The 24,063-nt window shown below is 42.7% G+C and overlaps 1 protein-coding gene across 1 annotated transcript in view; it reads left to right on the plus strand.

Annotated features, from left to right (window-relative positions):
- The window catches only part of Pde11a (phosphodiesterase 11A), a 343,221-nt gene that overhangs the window by 237,419 nt on the left and 81,739 nt on the right, over positions 1-24,063 (plus strand). The window contains exons 11-12 of the mRNA XM_028762965.1: positions 19,866-20,012; positions 20,481-20,588. Coding sequence (XP_028618798.1) covers positions 19,866-20,012; positions 20,481-20,588 — 255 coding nt within the window. The remainder of the gene's footprint in view (positions 1-19,865; positions 20,013-20,480; positions 20,589-24,063) is intronic.

A 24,063-nucleotide genomic window follows, 5' to 3' on the forward strand; every position in this document is an offset into this window, starting at 1 on the left:
TTGCTTTGCTTTGCTTTGCTTTGCTTTGCTTTGCTTTGCTTTGCTTTTATAGTGATGGAAAGTTATTAGCACACCCAGCCATGTCTTACCACATTTTTTTTCTTTTTGCATGTGTATGTATGTGTCACGTGCATGCACATGTGAGTTCCTGTTCATATATGTGTGGTTGCATGTGTATAAGAGTGTATATGTACATAAATGTACATGCATGTGGCAGCTAGACAGTGCCATCAAAGGCCACACTTTTTGCAAAGCCAGTCTGTTAACGGCTTTTATAACTGTGCCAGGGTATACCAATCTGAACAGCCGCTGGCTTAGGACACAGTTCCCCATGTTGTCAAGAAGAAACAGAATTCCAACCAAGATGTTTGCTAATGGCCACATTCCGCTATCATAAATTCCATAGAACATCCAGATCTCGGGATTGATACCATTTTTGAGAAAGAGCCTTTAATTACAATGTTCATCATTAAATAATCGTTGCAATAAAGGCTCGTCTCTGGGAGCTCCAAGTCCGTTTAATTACAGCCATGCAGACCCAGAGCTTCTCCGGGTTTAGTGTCAGTATTTCTGCCCTGGAAGGAAAATGTGTTTCTGTTTTGAGTTGTAAATTGAGCTCCTAAAGATTCATATTGCCTTAAAATACCCAGAGATGCTTGGAGAACAGGCCTTTCTCTCCAGCCAGGGAATCTCAGGAAGAAGGTGGAAATAAAACCGAACTGACAGGGAAAGTGAGCTGCCGTGGGTGCGGGAATTAATGGTGTACTAACTATCTAACTGCCTGGAATAAAACCGGATCGGCAGTGATTTGTATTCTACTGGGTGGAAGTGGCAAGGATTTTTATATGTTGCCAGGATTACATACTGTTGTAAGCTAAGCTCTGGATTTTGGCGGGACCTGAGAAGGGACCTTGGAGCCTCTGTCTTCACCTTCTGATTTGATATTACTCAGCTTTTCTATGGCCACCTGTTTCAATTCATAGTTGATACCTGTAAACAGCTTCTAAGACACAGTAAACTAGCACCTAGAGTCCTGGCCAACAGCCAATGGCCTGGGACATTATTCAAGGTAGGTATAATGAAACCAACATTAATAACAACAGTCATTACTGTCCTCCCCTAATGAGCACCTGCTGTACTCAGGCCACCTCACACGTGATCATGCAGCCATCGGCACAGCCATGCTCCCAGAGCATGTTTCTGGCTCCTGTGACCTGATGGGGTGTGGCATCAGCCAAGAGTAAAGCAACTTGCTCTGGAAGCATTAAGGTGAGCTTCGAATCACTGTCCACAGATGCCAGTGCAGCACCCTGCTGTTGAGCATGTGGACAACTCCTTCTAGCAATTAAGAGGAAATAACAAAATAGAGAACAGAATAGGAGGGGAAGGGAGGTGTTTATGACTTCATATGTGAAGAATTTCAGCCACCTTAGGTTTCTTTTTTTTATTAATTAATTAATTTTTGTTTTGTTTTGTTTTTCGAGACAGGGTTTCTCTGTGTAGCCCTGGCTGTCCTGGAACTCACTCTGTAGACCAGGCTGGCCTCAAACTCAGAAATCTGCCTGCCTCTGCCTCCCAAGTGCTGGGATTATAGGCATGCACCATCGCTGCCTTGCCCACCTTAAGTTTCTACCTGTAGATAGAAATATTTTTACAAAATGTGTCAGTTTACCTATTTCTATTATAAAATTTACATACAATATATTTTGATCATATTCTTTCCCCTCCCCCAACTCCTCCAGGATCCTTTCTACCTTCCTACCCACCTAACTTCACAGTATACATAATGGTCAAAACAAACAAAAACCCAATAAGAGAAAGCATAACTAAACAAAAGCCACACACACACAGAGAGGCAAGTAGAAACACGACAACAAAATGGAGTCCGTGTGTTTTGTGTTGGGCCACTACTCCTAGATCTGGGCCTGGGACCTGTCCTGGAGTATGGTTGACATACCCAGTGACACCTTTTTTGGGGGGGAGTGGGGGGAAGAAATTGACTTCCTTTTGCAAGCAGCTATCAATTACAAATACCTTCCTAGTTAGGTATGGAACTTTATGTCCCCTTCCCCTTATCCATACTGGGATTTTGTCAGGTTTGAACTTGTGCACGTCTGGTGTGCGCTGTCATAGTCTCTGTCAGTCATGTGCATCAGCCCTGTTGTGTCTGGAAGTTTTGTCTGGGAGTCTTCCACCACCTCTGTACTCTCACATCTTCCTGCCTCCTCTTCCACATAGATTCCTGAGCCTTTGATTTTTAATTTGCTGTGTGTGAGGGGATGCTGGAAACTGAACTTGGATCCTCTCTACAAGAGCAGCCTTCTGAACAGCTAGAAGTTCAGTTCTTTAAAGAATATTTGATTTCAAACATATATTTATGGGCTTCAAATGACAGATTAACACATACATATATACACAAATACACACATATACATATATACATATATATATATACAAGTTACATACATGTTTACCAACCTGCCATTTGACTCTCATAAATATATGTGCGTGTGCACATGCACATCTGTGTGGGCCTGTGTGTGCTTTTTGTTTTGTTATGTTTTATACATATATGTTTTATAGTTATGTTTTATATATATTTATAGTTATGTTTTACATATTCTATTTTTGAAGCTATAGGCACACATGTCAGTTTCTATGATGCTCAGCATCCTTTGTCATCTTTAGCATAGGATGACAACTTTCTGGACCCATCTCTGTGACATATTAGTCCCAGTTGTTTGGGAAACTGGAGAGTAGGATTTGTCTGATCTGGCCATGTTTCTTTCATGTCGTGACACATTTATTGATGAGATAGTTGTCAGTAGTAAGGACTGCTGTCCAAAGCCATGAAAATAACAAAGCTAACTAGATCCCTAATCCTGCAGCCACAACCTAGGAAGAAAGAAAACTTTCTGGCAAATGTAACATGACTGAACTATGAATCTCTGGGAAGGAGCATTAAAAAGAACAATAACCAAAAATAAAAGGGAAGAGAAGCAGTCAAAAGATGATTGCTATAGATTGCCATAACTCCAGCAAAAGATGTGATGGTGCTAATCACAACGGATCAGTGGTAAGACAGAGTGTGTCTGGTGGAGAAGGTGGTACATCCAGCCTCCTCTGCAAGAGCACGTGCTCTATTGGAACGACTTTGGGCATCAATCTACATTATTTTCTACTATCTAATTCTAAAGCAGAAAATTTCTAGTCCTGGCAAAAAGCCACGTTGATATTTTATTGTTATTTCTCCCAGAAAATAGCTTCCAATGCTGAAGAATAATTTTATCAATATAAGTAATCTACCTGCTGGTGTGTTATATCATATTCGATGACAAACTGCGAAATGTAACATTTTTGCTTTGACAGCTTATGAAATCCATTATCTATTTTCATAGATCTTCATTCAGAAAAAAAAATATTTGATTTCTCAGGATTTGTAGTCCTATCAGAAATGTTTGAATAAAAGATTTGCTGCTTCTGAAATCAATATCTGGATTTACTGGTGAAGCATAGTCAGTGGGTGACATGCTACTGTAATCACTTATCCTTTGTGACCGTTAAAGGATAAAAATAATAATAACTGCCGTCTCATGCTTATAGTTTGTACCAGAGACACTGTAAGAGGGAGAAGCACCTTCCAATCATCCTGTACTTCCCAACTTTCCCAAGAATTACCCTCGCCACTGTCTGGAGGCGGGGCCTGCATAATCTCAGTTCTTAACAAAATGAAGCTGGACCATGTAAACAAAGAGCTTCACCAAATAGTAACCAGAATAGAGAGAAAGATGTCTTTACTCATTTTTAGCACATACATTTATAATCTGCCTGTGCCCTTTAGATGGGTTAGTGTGCATCTAGATTGAGCCATAAAATGAACACAGTCTGAAGTTTCCATTTAACCAAATCATTATAGTAAAGGAGAAATATTTCCTCTCGGTGATAATTCTAATTCTAAAAACATTTCTTTCTTAATCAGTTATATTATTAATCATTATTAGATTTATTATACATGTTTCTACAAGTCGGATCTTGGTACGCTGGTATACATATCATCGTTATATTCTATGTATTATCAGAAATGCCTGACATTCTAAACAAAAGCTACAGAGTAGTGCCAGCTCATCTGAAAGACCTACAGTGGCCAGAGCAGTTAAAATGAGGGAAAAAGTGTCTGGAGGGAAAGGCCGTTGTGGCAATCTTCCATGAGACTATGTTGCTACAGAGATTCCTCTCTAGTTCTTGGACTGTGGTGTCCACTGTGGCCCTGGGCATCTTCGTTCTGGAATTCAGGCTGACAAGAGAAGTCCCAGCGCCATGCTTACGGTAGGAGATACGCCATGCTTATGGTAGGAAAAAGATCAAGAAAGCTAACAAAGCCACATGGTTGACCCTCTGTTATGTGTGCATGCGTGAGTGCATGCATGCATACGTGTGTGCACACATGCATGCGTGTGACCCTGTAATCTTTGTCATCCTGTGTGTGGCATTGTGCTTTGGGGCATGCTCAGACATGGAGAAGAATGGACAATCAGGAATAATAATGTTACCCATCACAGTGAGTGCACAGACAAGTGTTCCCTTCCATAATTAACCCTGAATAGAGGCCTAATAAGGAATGACACCCACAGACAGTGGTTGATAAGGTGGCCTGGCCATCCCTCTGTCCCTGCTCACTGTTTATTTTTTGCAACAGGGATGGGGGGGTGTAGTGGGGAGGGTTTCTCCTCCCACTTACCTCAGTGTGAACACACACAGAGGAATTCAGAGAAGGTTTGGATATGCTTTGGTTTATGCCAGCCAGCTAAAGTTAGTCCAAAAATACCCAGAACAGCGTGGGTGGTCCAGATTGTCAACATACTTGCTCTCAGCATGGATCGGAGCATCACTGTCAGGCTTCAGGGACATCCTACAAGGTCACTCAGCATCGTTCCCCTTCTTCCACACAGTCCTTGTGTATACCTTCAGGCTTCCTCTCTCTACTGTCTTCTGAGCTGCATTCCTTTGGTAGTTGGGATGTTTGTCAGCCACTCTGCTCTTCCCGGCTTTGCTCGGTTTCACCACTGGGTTGGGGTAGAAGACGAGGGAAGCTTGTGTTTCTGCATGATCCAGACTCTGAAAAGATGAACGTAAGGTTGTTCAGCCAAAGCTGATATATTTTAGGGACTTCTGTTCATACATTCTCTCATCTCTAACTCGAGTTTGCCTGCAAGTCCATCCAGTTACTTGTAGGCTTTTATTTTTAAAACCTATTTTAATAAGGGTTCTTAAATGCTTCAACCTCCCCTATAACTCATTGGCCAAAGGTAGGGGAGGCAGATGGCTAATAGGACAAGGAGGATGTGGACCTGTTTAGAGTAGTTCTTGGGGGCAATTTCAATCTTGTTTGTCTGAAGTCCAGTCCACTAGCAAAACACCAAACATGAACCAACAACAGTGACTCCATCCAGAAGAAACCGTGAGACTCTGATGATTGCCAATAGGCAAGAAGCAGCCAGAACACCACCAGAAATTCTTTGGTGTGCTTCTCTCTATGAAGTCACAAGAAGCAGAGATCAGAGAAGACCAGCAAGGTGAAGACCAACAAAGACCAGCAAGGGGAACCAATGTCAGAGTGTCTGTCTGGTTATACGTATACTCTTTTCAAACATCACGTGTCCTCTTAAGTGTCCATTCCAACAAAACGTTGCATGCCCTTTTACAAGACAGATTCCAGAAAAACACCATATGTCTGTTTTTAGCAAAACATCCTCTCACATGTCTGCTTCAGCAAAACAGCCTCTCATAAGACAGTTTCCAGAATAACATCATATGACATAACTGAGTCTCTATTGAAACTAGAAATTCCTACTTCAGTTACCCCTTCTGATTCTGGGGTATTCTTGACCTGTATAACTGCCTAAATCCTTTCTCTGCCTCCCGTTCTCTTTAAATCGTTCATAACTTAATTTACTCAACCCTCTTTCCAACCAGTTAACCTATCTAAACTTCCTAAGAGTGTGAGTTCAGTGAGAAACTAGTTGCTGGTGAACCATTCAAAACCTGGTAATTCCCTTCCTCTTTATTCCTCTTGGGGTCCAAGTGAGGAATAGTTTATCGCCATACTAGATGCAGTGAGACTGACCTGCTCGATTTTCTGACCTGTGCCCTCGTAGCTAACGCTTAGCTCAACATGAGCCTAACCTGCCTTCTTCCCTCAGCCTTCCCCTTCCTGCCCGTCTTCTGATACATGGTCTCACTCTTCAGCTGTCCTTCACAACTGAAGATCACACAGCAGCATGGACATGTCACCTTTACGTGGAGCTAACCACTAATGATACTAACTTCCAGGTGCCAGAAGGCTTTAGAGAAAAGAAGCAGCCAGCAAGGGACCATTATTTAAAACTTAAGTCCTTTCTCCGTTGCCTGTAAAGAACATCTGCATTAAGCATTAATCCTATTCCATCTCTTGTCCCAAAAGAAAACTAAGGAAGCCTCATTATAAACAGTTGTGCTGCGTGACCCTTCATGTGTTTGCATCACTTTGTTGTCTGTATAGAAACAGAGATGAATTTGGACATGGTATTTACAAATTCCGGGAGCAGCGCAGCTGAAGAGAACCTGCTGTTTCCTGGCTTCTGGGGGTGTCACCAAACCAGGCCCTTACATGTCTCTCTTGATGTCTGTACCACCTCTTTGGCTTGGGGCATGAAGAGTGGAGGTTCCACTTTCTCAACTGCCCGTGAAAACTGATGCTCTCCCTTAAACCTTCAGACACTGCTCTCCCTACTTCCTAACCTCTCCCCCTTCTGATGAATGTTCTCAGAGAAGGTCTCCAGCTTCCATGAGTCTGTTAGACAGACCTCTGGCTTGGATCAAAACCAAAGCAGACAGGCTCTGTCTTGTCCTGTCCTTCAGGAAGTCCGTGGCTGGGGAGATGCAAAGATGCCCACACAGCACTTGGCAACATGCCTAACAGCCTGGACGGCTTCAGGAACTATTTACTGAATGGACAAGAGAATGACAGTGAAGGAGACTCAGTGGCGAGGGAGCTGAGGAAATGTTACAGAAGGAGCAAGTCCAGCAGCACTGAGAGAATCAGCTTGAGAGACACTGCCTGGGTTCTAGGCAGCCAGGACATGGACAGCCAGGAAGCTGTGGGCTGAGGGGTTCTGCAGAGCCAGGAGAGGTGAAAGGAGCTGACACCAGGCCTCTGAGAAGGAACCTCTCTCTATCTTTCCTCAACAGGATTTCTAGGTAGTTATTTTCTAAGTTGTGGAAGCACACAGGTAGGAATGCAGGGTTATGGTAAGACCGCTTCCATCAACCAGGTATTAGATAGAAGATCCAGTTATTACCAGCTCAGCACATCCTCAATCGCCTTTCCTGGTTGGATGGGGAGGCTGACGTCATATTGGATAGGTTGATGCCACTAAGCCCTACCTAGTGAGGTATTGAAGTTGATGGTCTGTCCCTCCAGCAATACCTTAGAGACCCAATTCTGAATGTGGGTTTTTCTTCCTAAGAGTGGTGACACTACAGTTTACTGGGGACAATCTTCTAGCAAGGCCTCTCTAAGGCACAAGGAGAGGAATAGTTGAAGTTATAATCAGCAGGCTTCTTCTGGGGAAGACTCTGCTTAAGTGCAACCTGAAGTGTTTGTTGTCAAGACCTAGACTCTCAGTGTTCACATTGTTGTAATAATGATAACCACCTGTTGTGGGTTAAATTATGTTTCCCTTAAAAGCCATACATTGAGGCCCTCATAACCAGTACTTCAGAGTGTCAGTGGGCATGGCTGTAGGGTCTGTAAAGGGGAATTAGTGTAAGTGAGGTAAAAGGAGTGATCCCTAACCCAACACAACTAGTGCCCTTTTGAGAAGAGTAATAGATACCTCAGCATAGAAAGCCAGATGGGACACAGCCATCTACATCCAGGACACAGGCCCCAGGAGAACCAAAACTGTCCATCGCTTTGATCTTAGACCTTCCACCTTCAGGCCTGTGGGAACACAGCAGGTTTGATTCAGCTACGCATGGCCCTGTGTTTGGCAGTCATAACCCACAGATCTGCTGCCTGACAGTAAGGGCCTACTGTGAGCCTGCCACTGCACCAAGATTCTGGCCCATTTTAACTTTCATGACTGTGAGGGATGGTAATTTTTTTTTCTCCTTTACCAGAAGGGAAGTGTTCAATGCCATAGCTTTAGCAAGTAGCAAACACAGATTCAAATTCAAATTCAGAAGCCATGCGCTTGGCCCAGTACCAACCCACATTTATTAAGGACAAACCAAGCTCTGAAAAGAACTAGCCTTCAATAATTGCTGACACTCGAGAATCTTAATCCTTTTCTTATGGAAATTATAAATGATGAGAGACAGACTCACAAAGGCCAAAAATAAAAAATGTTTAAAGCTGAATGGAGAAACTCTCTGCAAGAAATAATACCAGTACTGAGCTGTCATCTCAATGAGTCTAAGGGATAGATTTAAGTCACCCCATGGACAATAGAGAGTTGTGGTTACAAATATAGGAGCCGGGGAGCAGAGCAATTGGATTTGATTCTAATCCCAGGATATGTCTCCTCAGATGAACTTGAGCCTGTTCCATACCTTCTTCCTCTCAATCTCTTCATCTGTGCTAGGAGGGATTGTAAATTTTGACTAAAAAGGAAATGTCATTCATGAGTTTATTGCAGGATTAAATGAGATACACCAAGAATTTAGTACAATGCTAATATGTCTCAGGTATACATACATGTCTCTATAAACACACTAGATGGGAAAAGTATTTCTTCTGATGTGCATTTTACCTAGCACTAGCAAAAATAGTCAGCAATACTTCAAGTCTCAATTTTTAAAGTTATCGGTAGTGCTAAACTTATGGATATTTTTACTGAACAATATGCATTTTTTTAAAATTCATGATTATTCAGTCAAATATCACCAAAACACAGCCTGTGTAAAATTTAAATGCTTGTCTGTGTGTACGAACAGTCCGTGCAAGACAGAATGGACTAATAAGATACCTGAGAAAAAGTCAAAAGGTAGATGAAATTAAAGTGTGTACATATGGATGTTTGTGTGTGTGCTAGATAGTGTGTCCATGGATGCTTGCCTGTGTGTTCAGGAATGCCTCTGTCCAGCAACAATAAATCCAGGACTTAAGACAGGGAATTGTGTCTCAGCCATCATCCCCACAACCTTCCTCGCCTTGCTTGATAGATTAAGTCTTTACTGCAGGTGACTGTTTTATTCACCTCGAAGAGTGGAAACCTTTTGCATAGTGCTCCCTGTGCCTTGACAGCACAACTCAACATAAATATTTACTGGATCTATACGTGAAAGTATATAAATTTTTATTTATCTTGCCTCACAGAGGAACTGTGAGGCATATAGGGAAAGTTAGGCCTGTTTTCCTAAGAAGATATCCAAGCACACACTGAAGGAAGCTGAGATCTGTAGTTACAGAAGTGACAGGGACTCTGCTGTGCATTTTGAGATGCAGAATAGGAAAATGTTTATACTAAATGCATACATATTGAAATATTTCTTCTGGACATCTCACTAAAAGTGATAATGAGAGGACTAGCCTCATGTGTCCCTGGTGATAGGTTGTGCTCCTGACCACAACTAGCAGGCTAAAAGGAGGTTGTCAGAGCATGGCCATGGCTGAGATGCCGTGATAAGAGCTGAGCAGCATGGATTGGGAACTCCAGTAAAGTTCACATCCATGCCAGCAGTTCTGCACCTTTCTCTTAACCCTCAGGGTAGCCCAACACTGCCATTAGCTACTAATGGTCATCCTAAAGCTCATGTTTCACGATTCCCTGCCTTTGCTTCATGGTAGAATGTGAAGCCATAAGCTCTGGTCCATCTATCCCTAGAGACTGATGCTCTGGTCCATCCATCTCTAGAGGCTGATGCTCTGGCCCATACCTAGAGGCTGATGCTTTGGTCTATCCATCTCTAGAGGCTGATGCTCTGCTCCATCCATCTCTAGAGACTGATTCTCTGGTCCATCTCTAGAGACTGATGCTCTGGTCCATCCATCTCTAGAGACTAATGCTCTGATATATCTCTAGAATTTGATGCTCTATGACAGCTTCATCTTTGGTTGCTGCACAACTTTCGTATCTCTTTCTCACCCTTCCTCTATCAAGCTACTGAATGAGTCTTTGAATTATTGCCTCATGTCCACGTGGCCTGCATGCTAGCCAGCAGCACGGAGGAGGGAAGGCACCTCAATGACTAAGCTTTCTTTCACCCTGGAGTAGAGAGGGGCTGTAAACCCTGAAGCAAAGATTCTAGCTCAGCAGGCTGAAATCAAACAGGGCAAGAAGGCATTAAGGCCCCACTGAGCACAAGTCAGAGAACTGCTATGCCAAAGGCAAAGCAGTTGTGGCAGTGAAAACAAAGGACAGCAGATCCTGAGCTAGAAGGACAGTGCTGGGCTGGCATCCTGCCACAGGGGCTGCCATCTCTCTAAACTTCAAGTCACATACAAGCTGTGTAACTTTGGAAATCTGCAAATAGTCTCTTCCTCCCCCATTCAGATATAGGAGGAAGGACACTACGCAAAGTTCTGACCAACTTGTAGGGCTGCTATGCTGCACTTACACACCAATCTTGTAGTGTTCTTCCTCCATGGAATTAAGTAGGGCATTCTTCTGCTCAGGGTCACAGAGCTGGGAAGCATAAACCAGGACCAGAGGCTAGGAGTCCTCAATGTGTTCCCTACCAAAAATAACCCCGGTGCTGTATGCACAAAGAGAACATCAGAGTCACCTGAACTTAGAATACTATTTGGCATCCTTGTACCATCTGAGATACCCATCCTCATGTATGTGTGTGTATGTGAGGGGGGAGCATGTGGGGGAGAGAGTGTGTATTGTGTGTGTTGTACCTCATGCACATGAGTGTATGCATCTATTTAAGTATAAAATATTCATTGAAGTAGTTAGTAAAAAGTTTGCCTGACCCCACACCTACCAAGGTTTCTGTGTCATGCTCTGAGAAGAGCATCTTCAATGGCCTTCTATGGTATTCTCAGCTTTCATTCATGGTGAATAGTTAATGAGTTATATGTGCAAACCTGCCTACAATGGTTAAGACATTATCCATTACATAGGACCCAACAACAGAGACAGCATATTATCCTCTTTCCTACAAACAATGACACAGCATGAAGCAGGGACATCATTAACTATTGTCCCAGCATTCTAGAGCCTTGAGCTGATTCATTTTGGCTTCAAGTTTAGAGATGCCCCCAACATTCCTTTAGGTATCCAACATGCTATAAGTCTTCCTTGATTTTCTCAGACATTGTGTCTTGGGATACTGGGCTAAGGTACATTGTCTACATATGTGTCACTGCTATTGGGTGGTCATAGGTGTGTACTGAATGATGGTGGGCTAAAGTATTCACCAGTCACTTGAAAGTCCCAGAGTACAAAAAAAAATGGCAGGTGTCCATTTAATCAACTTCAGGCCAAGCCTGGAGTCTGGATTCAACTACTGTGTGTTGTGTTTTATAAAAAGATAAGATAAGGAAGGAATATCTTTGATGGAGGCATGGTATGGTATGGGGGAAGGGTGCCTCTTCGGGCCCGTGCTGAGGCATCCCTTCCCCCTGAGGGACCAGCCATAGTATGGTATAGTATAGAATAGAGTTTATTCAGGGCATGGGGAGGAGAGTTGAGGGAATAGTAGAGACAGAGAAAGGGAGAGAGAGAGAGAGAGAGAGAGAGAGAGAGAGAGAGAGAAAGAGAAAGAGAGAGAGAGAGAGAGAATAGAGGAATAGAGGAATGACGTGAGCATGTGGAGAGAGGGGGAGAGAAGTAAGGAGCAGGAGGAGAAGCGAGGGGAGCAAGAGCAAGAGAGTGAAGAGGGGGCAAGCAACTGTGGGGCAGAGCCTAGACTAAATGCCAACTTGAACAGTGCCTCCCTGATGGTCCTTTGATAAATGAACTGAGATCAGCTGCAGCTTCCAAGGCCCCTATTCCTTTCACACCTGTATCCTATGTGAACAGGAACATCCTTCTCCTCATGACCCATTAAACATAGAGCCTTGCTCACCAACACCAAGTTCCTTTCCTTGGAGGACACGGGATTATCTGACCACAACATTCTCCTAGACAAAGAAGGTGGGCTGCTAAGTGAACAAAGAGAAAACATGAATGACTTTTTCATATGAAAACAGTATTTACATTTTTCACCCGCCACAACCAAGTTAGGAGCAGAGCTTTAAAAGTGAGGTCTTGAAGGGAGTTCCAACCATGGAGGACAGGGAGTGGCCATCGCCAGGAGTCGAGGGAACAGATTTATCTGGACAGTTAACAAAAGCTAGTTGTAGTGTTCTGGGATAGTCAGGGTTCTGGACTATGGTCAGAAGCCATGGATAGGAGTTTGGAAAAATTGATAACCTTTACCTGAATGAGCTCGAATTTTGCAGTTGGTAGTACACCCCAGGTTTCTGAGTTGAGTAGAGCAAGTACTGTGAGCCCAAGGGCTTTGGGGACCTCTGTGCTCGCAGTTCTTGGTTTGTGTCATCTCAGAGATGTCAGAAGCCTTCTGTGTCCCTGTTGTCCTCTGCCCAGAACAGCATCTGTCACAGCTTCCCCTGCTGAATTCCCATCCCTCAGGGTTCACATCAGATGACCTGTGCTTCTCAGCCTGTGACTGTCTGTCTTCCCATTGCCTCTGAACTTTCTGGGTTTTCCCACTTATTCTGTGTGTCCTTCCTTCTGTTCTGGAGCCTATCACAAGAGTCTTAGGAACGGAGTCATCATTATCTTACATTTGGGGACAGGCTTTATTGAAACTTGTTTTACTCATGATAAGTATTCTTTAAAGTTTAAATTGTTCTAAATAAACTTCATAAAGCTAAAGTTTAGTGGCAATTTCTAATTAAGATACAATACCAAACTGAAACTTTTTCTCTCAGGGATTATAATAATGTCATGTGTCTCTCTCATTACCACACTTAAACTACCTGGGTACTTCCTTGCACCTCCAGACAGACCTTGGGTTTAGGGACTGCCTTGTTCCCCAAGTGTATGTATTGCTCCCTGGGCAGAGCCTGCTACAGACTTAGCCATCAAACCTATCTGCATTGGTCCAAGAAGACTTCCATTAGCTTTCCTAAGGAAGAGTTTGACTCATTGAAGTCTGTCATTAAAACTTCCTGTGTCTATTCTGTTCTTCTTTAGGGAAATGATATGTGCTTTCAAAGGACAATGACTGTTACAGTTTAGCTCTATAATGCCTCCAAAGGTTCACGTATTGAAGGACCAGGTCTTATTTTTGAGAAGGCCATTAGGCAACAGCTCCAGGAACAGATCATAAGTCCCAGGAACTAGGCCATAAGGCACCAGCTCCAGAAACAGACCATAAAATCCAGGAACAAGGTCATAAAAAATCCCTCCCAAAGAACAGCCCGGGGATAATCACAAGAATGGGAAAACCACAAGAGTGGCTTACCTCAGGATGGGCCATCTGTGCTGGACAGCCCTCTCATTTAGCCATCTCATCCTGTGGCTAAATGTTCATGACACAGGAATGCAGACCACTGGCCACCTGTGACCCACTAGCACCCACCAATGAAGATTACCTAATCCTTCTAGAGAGTTCCCCCTGTTCCCTTTAAGAAGGCCTGCGAGCCTTTGTCTAGGGTCACTATTTCGAAGAATGGTTGACTCCCAGGGTGCTGGTTGTTTCTGCAGAATAAACACTCATTGTTTTTGCATACCATCTGAATCCATGGTTTTTCTTCAGCAATTTTCAGACCCTTACATACATTAGGAGGTAGGTCCTAGTTGGAGGAAGTAGTTCTATCTCTCTCCCTCTCTCTATTCTTCTCCTTCTCCCTCTCCATCTCCACCTCTCCTTCCTCCTACCCCTTACCCTACCCCCTCCCTCCTTCTTTCCATCCCTCTATCCCTTCTCCCCTCCCTCTACCTTGCCCTGCCTCCCTGGCTCCATGGCTGCTATTCGGTGAGCATCTTTCCTCCACCAGGCCTTGTATCACAATGTTTCTTTCTTATGGCAGGTCTGAGAGCAATGGAGCCAATCAACCATGAACTGAAATCATAAACCACTAAGTCTTTCCTTCTTTAAGTTGATTTTCTCAGGAATTTGGTTACATCAGGGAAAGCTGGTTGACACAGTGGTCACAGCAGCAACACCATTAGAACAGCCCAGGATGTTCATCATAAGAAATGGACCCCAAGGTGGGTCATTGGCAGTTAAATCCCAAGTGCTGTTCATGACACACCAAGTTACTTTCTGCTGGACAGGAATGGGTGACCCTGGGCTTGGCACTGTCCATTTCCAGAAGTGGTGTGTGTATTCCGAGCCAGTATTTACGGCTCAGATTTAACTGTGCCTCTACCAATCACACTGAAAATTTAGAGAACTTGTTTATCATCTATTTTTGTCACTTCCTTGTAATGCAGGATTTTAAATATCCCCAATTTAAATATCTTAGTGTGCTTTAAAAAAAAACAATGTGTTAATATTCATAAAATACTAAAAGCTATCCCCAGCACACAGCCAGGCATCTCTGTGGCTCAGCTCCCTCTTTCCACCAGTCCTGAAAGCCTTAGACCTCCTCTTACCTCTGCTTTTGTCCAGAGGAGTAAGCCCCTGACTGGTCTGGAGTGAATGGACAGAGCCGAGCTGCCACCCACTCTGCTGTTTCTTCCCACTTACTCAGCTTCCCACAATGTAGTGTTCATGTGTCAAAGGGATCCAGAATTATAGTTTACATTTTATAGTTCCTTTGTAAAGCTTCCTTTTCAGTTGTAGAGGAGGTGGTTTATGGCTCCCTTTGATAAGCACTTAAACTGTTAAGATCCAAACAAAGAAAAGGACCAGGCACAGAGCACCAGGTACTCCCAGCCAGGTAGACTCTCTTCCTAAGCGTTATTCAAATTAGCTCCTGGACTCATAATTCCATGTTTTCATTTATTGCTGCAGTAAACTAAATGGTTCTTTATCCAAATGTTATTTCCTGGCTATTAATTCAGTAGTTATTTTGGATTGTGACACCCCTCTTTGATTTAGGGATATGGCATCTTATAAATATTTAAAAGCCAAAGACTGACACTTTGAGAAATTGACTTTGATTTGTTTTGTTAATATCCTATGGCTAGAGTAATTATAGGCTCAGAAGACGTAGTCCCATCCTGGGTTCCTCAGGCAGGATGGGGGGCATGTGTCTGTGCACAAGGAACTTGGCCATGGAAGGCTTTTCCCAGGCTTTTGCAGGTGAGACTGCCCACCACACCTATCTCGTCAGGCTGGCCTCCGCTTTTGACTCTTCATTGTTGAGAACCTGCTCTTGAACCCAAGAACATACCGATGAACACTATCCGTGTTTAGTAAAATGGTCGCTTCTAAAAGTCAGGGAATGTTTTATGCAGCTGCACATGCCAGCAAGGGTTTGCGGCAGGGCTCAGGGTGATGTATGGACTGGTATGATTTAACTGTGGATCAATCAACCTATTAGGGAAAAAAGACAAGGTCAATAAGGTTGGGTCTTAGTGAACCACAGGTCATTCTCCATTTCTCAACCTAATGTTCTTATTTCCTTTCCATTAACATTTCATAATGAAAAAATGCCTATATTCTTTAATTTTTAAGATAATTAAGTGAATTTAGTGCCTTTGAAGGGTAGGAGATTTATAATGGCACAAAGAACCACACTATTAATAACCAGAAGACACGGGCCACCAGGAGAACAGCAGTGATGTCTCTGTTGCCACTTAGGCTCCTTTGGTGACGGTTGGTAAAGGGTTCAGTCCCCTGTTTCACCTCAGAAACTGACTTTCCTGCTGAGACCAGAAAAAACACTATGTCATTTGGTTAGTGCCTTTGTCTCTTAGGAAGCAGTTTCCTGGTTGCGTTTGAATTGGAACAATTTGCAGCATAGATCTTTTCAAATGCTTGGTATTCTCTATATGCAACCCCCAAAAAGGTGTGAGAGGAGCAGAGTTGTTCTGGGGCTTCCCTAAGGAACCTCAGTGGAGTATCTGTTGTTACTACAGTGTGATCGCTTTCACTAAATGCACAGGTACCATGGCAGCCCCCAGGTACATATACTAAAAAAGCACTGAATGCTAGATCTGACTTACTTCTGAGTTCCCAACCTGGCCACTTAAAAAGTATCATTTAAAAAGCAATAGTTTTGATAATTTATGGATTAAAATAGTCATTTAGACATACTCATCGTCTTTCTTGTTCCCTTTCCGAGCCTTATTAAAAATAGTAATAGATGATTCAGTATAAATTCTCAAAGCCAAATAAATCAGGAAATAACTGATTAATGACAGTGTTTTGGAAGCTAGAGAACAGACAGATAAATAGGATTTGACTGAGCAGACTCAACAATGTCCAAAGAGCTGGTGACGCAGAGACGGAGAGGTCAGGTTTATTCCATAGACTCCTCCCTGCAAACAGCTCAGGAGTTGGCTGTGAGTGCCTGTGAGAGTGAGCTTGAGTGTGGGGCTGCTGACAGGAAAACAGAAGGCTCAGAAGCAGCTGAATGCAGGATCCCTGTTCTAGTCTCTGAAGTCTGGAGGCTAGCCTCTGAATAGGGTAGAGCAGGGGGAGTCTTTGCATGGACCCATCAATGCAAAGTAGGGCAGGCTGAAATAGCAGCTAACGTTTTTAAAGGAGACCTAATGTTGTTGTAAGTTCTCTCCCAATTTACTAGCAAGAAGTTTGAGTTCATGGTAAGCATGTGGACAACAAAACACACAGTAAAGATTATTAATCCAACATGGTGGCACATAACTCAGGAGGTGGAGGCAGAAGGACCAGGAGTTCAAGGCCAGCCTCGGCTCCATGGTGAGGCCGCTGTGAGCTGATAAGCTGCAGCTAGTACTGCTACAGCATTTTAAATGAGATCGAGGAAATGGCAGGTGGTCATAGTAAACTGCATAAATTAACTGAGTTTCTCGCATTTGGGAGTAATGGTATACATGTTGAATGTCACCTAACAAAACAAGGGTGTGTGCATGAATGTATGTGTGAACTGGGCTAGTGCAGGAGGCAGCAGAGCAGCACACTGCTACGGTCAGATGTAGTGCAAGTCAGACTGAGCATTATCCGCAAAGGTGGGAACTTACAAGACAATGCTTGCAACAAAATAATAGTAAGAAGTAACAAAATTGCAGCTACCTTATTTGTTGAATTTAAAATAAACCTAGATTTTGAAGCTGGCTGCTTCTGGGTGAGGAAAAACGTTTGTTGCCAGAGGAATATGACTGTGTGTGTGCGTGTGCGTGTGCGTGAGATACATGGTAGGGTTGACTTGCTTTCAAGGCTGAGGTGCTTAGTCCTGCAGAGATTCATGTGTTTTCATGTTTGTTACTGCCCAATTAACAATAGCCAAGGAATGGAATCAACCTAAATGCCTGTCAGCAGAATAACAGATAAAATGTGGTCCATGTAGACAATGACAAGGCATGATATGGAGTTTTGTTCAGTCATAAGGAAGAAAGAAGTTGGGCTGGGAGATGGCTCCTCGGATAAGGGCTTCCCGTGGGAGCGTGATCCTAAGTTCAGATGCCCAGCGCCACAAAAAGCTGCATGGCTCCGTAACTTCAGTGCTGTGACGGGGATCCCTGGAAGTCACTGGCCAGACACCTAGACAACTGATGAGTTCTGGCTGAGTGATAAGGCCTTTGTCAAAAGAGTAAGGCAGAGAGGATGGGGAAGACATGATGTCAGCCTCTGGCTACTGTCATACACACACACACACACACACACACACACAAATACCACAGAAGAAGAATAAAATTGTGTCACTTGCAGCCAATAAATAGACAAATATAAATACATAATAAATAAATAAAATGGATTGGGAATCATGCTTAAACAAGATAAGATAGACTCAGAAAGACAAGTATAATGTGGTTTTGCTCATATGTGGAATGCGGACTTAAATGTATGTTTGTACCACTGAAGTGGAAGCGGGGTACTGGTGGAGAGGACTGGGGCTAACAGGAAAAAAGAGAACAAGGTAATGGGACAGGGATTGACTTTGAACAAAATACTTGATACAAATGTGAGACACTCATAATGAAACCTATTATTTTGTATATATGTTAGAAAAACTAATATGGATTTGTTTAACTTCCATGAAATTGTTTTAAAGTAAATAAATAAACAAGGCACTTTCCTAAGAACACATACACACACATACATACATACATACATACATACATACATACACACATTACACACATACATACACACACATATACACATACATACACACATACACACATACATACACACACATACACACATACATACACACATACATACACACATACACACATACATACACACACATATACACATACATACATACATTACACACATACATACACACATATACACACACATACATACACTCATACACACATACATACACATACACACACATACATACACACATATACACATACATACACACATTACACACATACATACACACATATATACACACACATATACACATACATACACACATACATACACATACACACACACACACATACATACACACAAACATATACCTACCACTGTGTTTGAATTTTGAAAACCTTACAATTTTAATTCCAGGAGTCTAGTATCTGCAAAACTATTGGTATATAAAAATGATTTGGTAAAGCCTAGGGGAATTACTTTTTATGGAAGTAAAGGCTTCAAAATAGAAGCGTAATTGGCCCAGCGCATAGATTTGTTCACTGCTCACAAGTGTGGGGAATAACCAGTGTTTGTGTTTTAGCTTAGGCATGTAAACTTTTGCAGAAAAGCACAGGGTTGGAGAGGCAGGATTAATTATGTGGTTTCTGGAATGCCCAGAGTGGCCAGTGTTGGATTTAATTGCTTAGCCAAAGTAGTTCCAGAGCATAAATTACTCGCAGGGTAATTTATACCCAGTGAGTAGACCAGGAATACAAATACACAGTGGTCTCTAGTAACTTGAAAGCCATAAAATAACCACACACACACACACACACACACACGCACCAAAAGTAGCCCAAATGACATGGAAAACCCAAAAAGTTGGAATAGTAATTATTTCCGAAGATTTGGTTTCCCTCTCCTTTAGATTTGTGCAGGATGATTGACAGCCAACTAAGGTGGGTTTTTTGGAAACCTTGAATATATCTGACCAGTACTGGAATTGTATTGTATATTGCTAAACAATATAGCAAAATTTATCTTTAACTGAAACTATACTAACTATGTGGCTTTTTTTAAATCAATGCAGCATATTTTGTACCAGAGATGAGCTGTTTGCCCTTCTCTGCCCTCTGAGTATACAGAATGCATGTGGTTTTGAAAGTATTTTACAAGGTACAGGACAAGCTGGAAATGGAAGAAGCAAGGGAGACTGGTATATTCCCACTTCCTATTATGTTTAGCAGCAACTAAAATTCATAGCTGCTGGCCACCCAGATGTTTCTGCATGTAGCAACATGCATCGGAGTGTATATCCTATGGCCACAGTTCCCGTAAACTAGACAGTTGTATATTCTGAATTCTGTGGAAAGATCTAGTGTGTATATTTTATCTTCTAATTAGCTTCCCGTCTCCTCCCTCCCCACTCCACTTCCTTGGGCATTTGCTGCTCAGAAACAAAAGACATTTATAGCTCAGAGTTTAGCAGTATCAGAGTGTAAATGCGGGTCAGGCTTGATTTATGTGGACCACTGATAAGCAGAAGAAAGCTGGACTCGGGGTTAGGTAAAGCTAGTGAGCTTTGCTTGGCTGTCTTGGTTTTATAGGCAGCCAACATCCACCCTGGTGTCAGAACTGGCCATTGATGACATCCATTTCAATGACTATGTCTTTTGGTTTTGTAGGCAGCCAACATCCCCCTGGTGTCAGAACTGGCCATTGATGACATCCATTTCGATGACTTTTCCCTTGATGTTGATGCCATGATCACAGCTGCTCTACGGATGTTCATGGAGCTGGGGATGGTACAGAAATTTAAAATCGACTATGAGGTAAGATGCTCTGTGTAGGATGAGCTAAGGAGTCCACCAGGCAAAGCATCTTAGCCACTGTGATGTGAAGGCTTTCCAGAGGCACGGTGTAGGTGATATCCCTGCCTTGTGGACACCATGCAAGTGTCATGAGAATCTGGCAGGGTGTTAGTGGAAGTTCGGAGGGTTTTTGTTGTTCATTTTTTTATATTAGATTTGTTTTATTTTATGTGCATGACTGTTTTGCCTGCATGTATGTATGTGCCCCACATGCATGCCTGGTGCCCAGGGAGGTCAGAAGAGGTTTTCAGATACCCTCCAACTAGAGCTATAGATGGTTGGGAATTGGACCCAAATCTGCCTTAAGAGCAGTATGTACTTAACCACTGAGCCGCCTGCTCAGTGCCCTTGGACAGTTTTGATCATCTTATGGCATCACATTCTGAGGACACAAACCACTCTCTAACTCATCTTCCCCTCCCATTTCAGACCCTATGCAGGTGGCTTCTGACAGTAAGGAAAAACTATCGGATGGTCCTCTACCACAACTGGAGACACGCCTTCAATGTGTGCCAACTGATGTTTGCCATGCTAACTGTAAGTATGTTTGTTGATGTTAGAGGGACACCTTTCATTTGTGTGCCCCCCCAGCTTCTCCTATACATTTCTATTTCACTGAAAAATTGTCCTGTGGTTATTTCGTGGCAACCCACACATGTCCTGTTTATGGTAGTAGATATTTGACAACTTCTGAGCTTTAAAGCTAAGAAACCATTGACAGCTTAAAATGGGTAGATAGCCATGAGTTGAAGACTTGGGCCTCTTTTTGGTATTCTCTTTTGGTAAGCTGATTTTCTCATCCATTCTCACTCCCTCCCCCTAACACTTGGATTTTCAATATAAGTTCATTGTGGAGGAAATGGAGATGAAGGAGAGGGAGGAGAGATCCCTGGGTAAGATTGAGTTGCTGCAGAAGTCCAAGAGGGTGTATGAACATCACCCAGGAGAATATGGAATTCTGAAAGAACACGAGCTTAGGGAAATGCCCAGTGAGGTCTCAAGAGGAGGGAGGGGTAAGAGCAGACACTGATAGAGGCCTGTGTGGTTTACAGAGAATGCCAGGGCACTAGGCCAGAAACAAAACTTGGGTTAACTCTGAAAGCAAATGTTGATGGCAAGGGTCAAAACAAAAGCCCCTACTTGTTCCCATTTGCTAACAGGAACCGTTGGCCCAGTTTCTACTAACACTGTTAAATGACCAAGAAGAATGTTTTCTGACTTGAATACGTTGGATTTGCTGTTACTTCATAACAGAGACACGTATAGATATGCACACACATGTGAGTTTGTGTAAACATATTTACTATGCAAACAATAGACGGCGAGTTCTGGATTCTTAGAACATAACTACAAATACCTCCTGTCTTTGTACCCGTCTTAAAACCTAGGCAAAATTTCGACCCTGGGTGAAATGTATTTTCTTTTGATCCAAATGAACAAAGTTTTTATTCTTCCTCTTCGTGAAAATCTTCACCCTGTGCTCTGCCCATTAAACATCTACCCAACCTTTAAGGTACTGATCTAATGCCAGTTTTCCACAAAGTTCCATCTGTCTCCCAAAACATCAGTAATTGCCTCCTCTGCCAGAGCATCAGCGTAGGACAGCTGTGTTGCTACTGTGTGTCTTAAGTTCCTAATCTCTCATTTCCTGCTAAGCCACCCGAAGACACAGACAATTCCTTATCCCTTTAACAACATTCACCTATGTGTCCCCAGCCCCCGTACCCTAGCACAGCTGTACCTGTTGTGCATTTAGTCAACAGTGAGTGATGGACTGGCTTCAACTCAGGTGTGTATACTAAGGAGCGATAAAAAGGGATTCACTTCTCCCTTGGAATGTGTGTGGGTCCATCGTGGCAGACTGACCTGGAGGACACTGTCCTGCCATCTACTGTGTACACCATCAGAGCTGAGTAGTTACTTACGGATGGAAAATGCCCTGGCCCATGAGGCTTACGTGGTCAGTTGCTTGGAAACAAAAACACCTTCTTCTTGTTCAACTTTAGTAGAACTCAGTAGACAAGAAACTGTTTCTGTGTGTCAAGCTTGTGAGTCTGGCTCACCGAAGACAATGGCTTATTAACTAGTTGTCTTGGAAAACCTGAGGATTCGTGGGATTGTCAAAAAAAAAAAAAAGAAAGAAAGCAGAAATATTGCTCAGAGAAAGGAAATAAAAGTGTTCTAGACATCGTGCATTATAGAAGTCAAGGGTGGAGGAAGTCTTCTGTAACAAGCCTCTAGGGAAGCAGGCATCTGGCAGCAATGGTGGGTCATTGTGCACCCACAGATATAAAAGGATAAAATGCTGAGGTGTTATCAGTGAACATTTTTGTGGTACCAAGTCTTAACACTTCTTAAAAACCAGGGGCAAGTTGAGCTTGCTGGCTTTGCCCCCACATAATTGGGGGCATCATTGTGCCGGAGTATTTTAAGGGTGCCATTACTTTTGTGTTTGCTCAGCAACTTGGAGAGCGTCCCTGTTAGAAAAAGTCTGGGTTTTGTTTTTGTATTCATGCTGCTGCAAAAATAGAAGAGTTCACTGTTGTTCTCTGGGGGAGAAGGGCGGGAAATTGCACACTGCAGAAAGGAGTCTTGGAAAGAAGATGTCAGTGGATATTATTTTAGTCTCCAGTGCATGGAACTACGCAGCTGCATCTGGAAGAGTCGTTACTTTCTGCTCATTTCATTTTGCCGAACTCACTGAAGGATCGTGGTGGGCTGGAGTGCCAGCTTGTTTAACCCTTACACGAGCATCTTCTCCAGCTCGATCTTGGAAAGTCTACTTAATCAGAATTTTTTTTTAAATCAAGACATTAATTCTGGAGATACTAAGACTGCCTGATGTATGTAGACAACGTTCACTTAATTCACCCATCAAATCTAGTTTCTAACATATGATCTCAGCCTGTAACAAAGGACACCCACTTTATGTCCATGTGTGGGCACTAGAGCTACACGAACCCCTGAAGACCACTGGGGTCTTTCACCATTTTGAGACTCTGTCTCCATTCTAGGGACCACATATTCTAATTCTGTCTAACAAGTTAGAACCCAAACTAAGCTTCTCTATTAATCTGGATTTTTTTTTCATTTCTTTTTTTTCTTTTTTTGCAGACAGTCTCATGTAGCCCAGGCTGCCTTAAACTAGCTATATATATGGCAATGTCCTTGAACTTCTTTTTGAAAACATAATGTTTTGATTCTTTTTGATAATTTCCAGCATACATACAATGTATTTTGATTATATTCACTTCTAAGCCCTACCAAATATACTCTCCACATCCTCTGCCTCGTGACTTGGCATTACTTTTTTGAGGGTTTCATACATGAATACTGTATTTAATACTTTGCACCCCTCCTTGTTCATCCCCCTTCCCTTGGTCCCTACTCTCTCTCAAATTCATGACCTCATCTTCTTTAATTGCATAATTGTAATTATATCATTACTTATGATTCTATACACAGCCTTCTGAGTCTGTTTGATGTTAGTATGTGCATATGTTTAGGGCTGACCATTTAGGATTGGATAACATGTCTACCAGGGAGCTCATCCCTGGAGAAGACTGAGTCTTCCTCTCTCAGAAGCCATTGATTGCCCCTAGCTCTTTGTCTGGAAGTGGGGCCTTGTGACATTTCCCTCCTCCACATTGGCATGTCAACTGGTGTTGTCATTGTACAGATCTTGGTTAGGCAGCCATACTGTTGAGATTTCATGGGTGCAGTTTCCCTGGAAAAGACACAATCACAGAGCAGATATCTTGGTGATATGTCTCTTACAATCTTTCTGCTCCGTCCCTGAAGCTGTTCCCTGAGCCTTGGGTAGAACAGTTGTGTTGTGGACGACTCAGCTATGGCTGAGCACCCCACAGTCTGTCGTTGTCAGCATTTGGATCAGTTGTGTATTCTTGATCTTCAGGAAGCTTCAAAAGGAAGCTTCTTTGATGGAGAGTGAGAGCTATACCTGTAGATATAAAAATACATATTTAGAATACAGTTAGAAAATGTAGTTTGG

Source organism: Grammomys surdaster, unplaced genomic scaffold (assembly GCF_004785775.1).
Source record: "Grammomys surdaster isolate TR1022 unplaced genomic scaffold, NIH_TR_1.0 136, whole genome shotgun sequence".
Lineage (NCBI taxonomy): Eukaryota > Metazoa > Chordata > Mammalia > Rodentia > Muridae > Grammomys > Grammomys surdaster.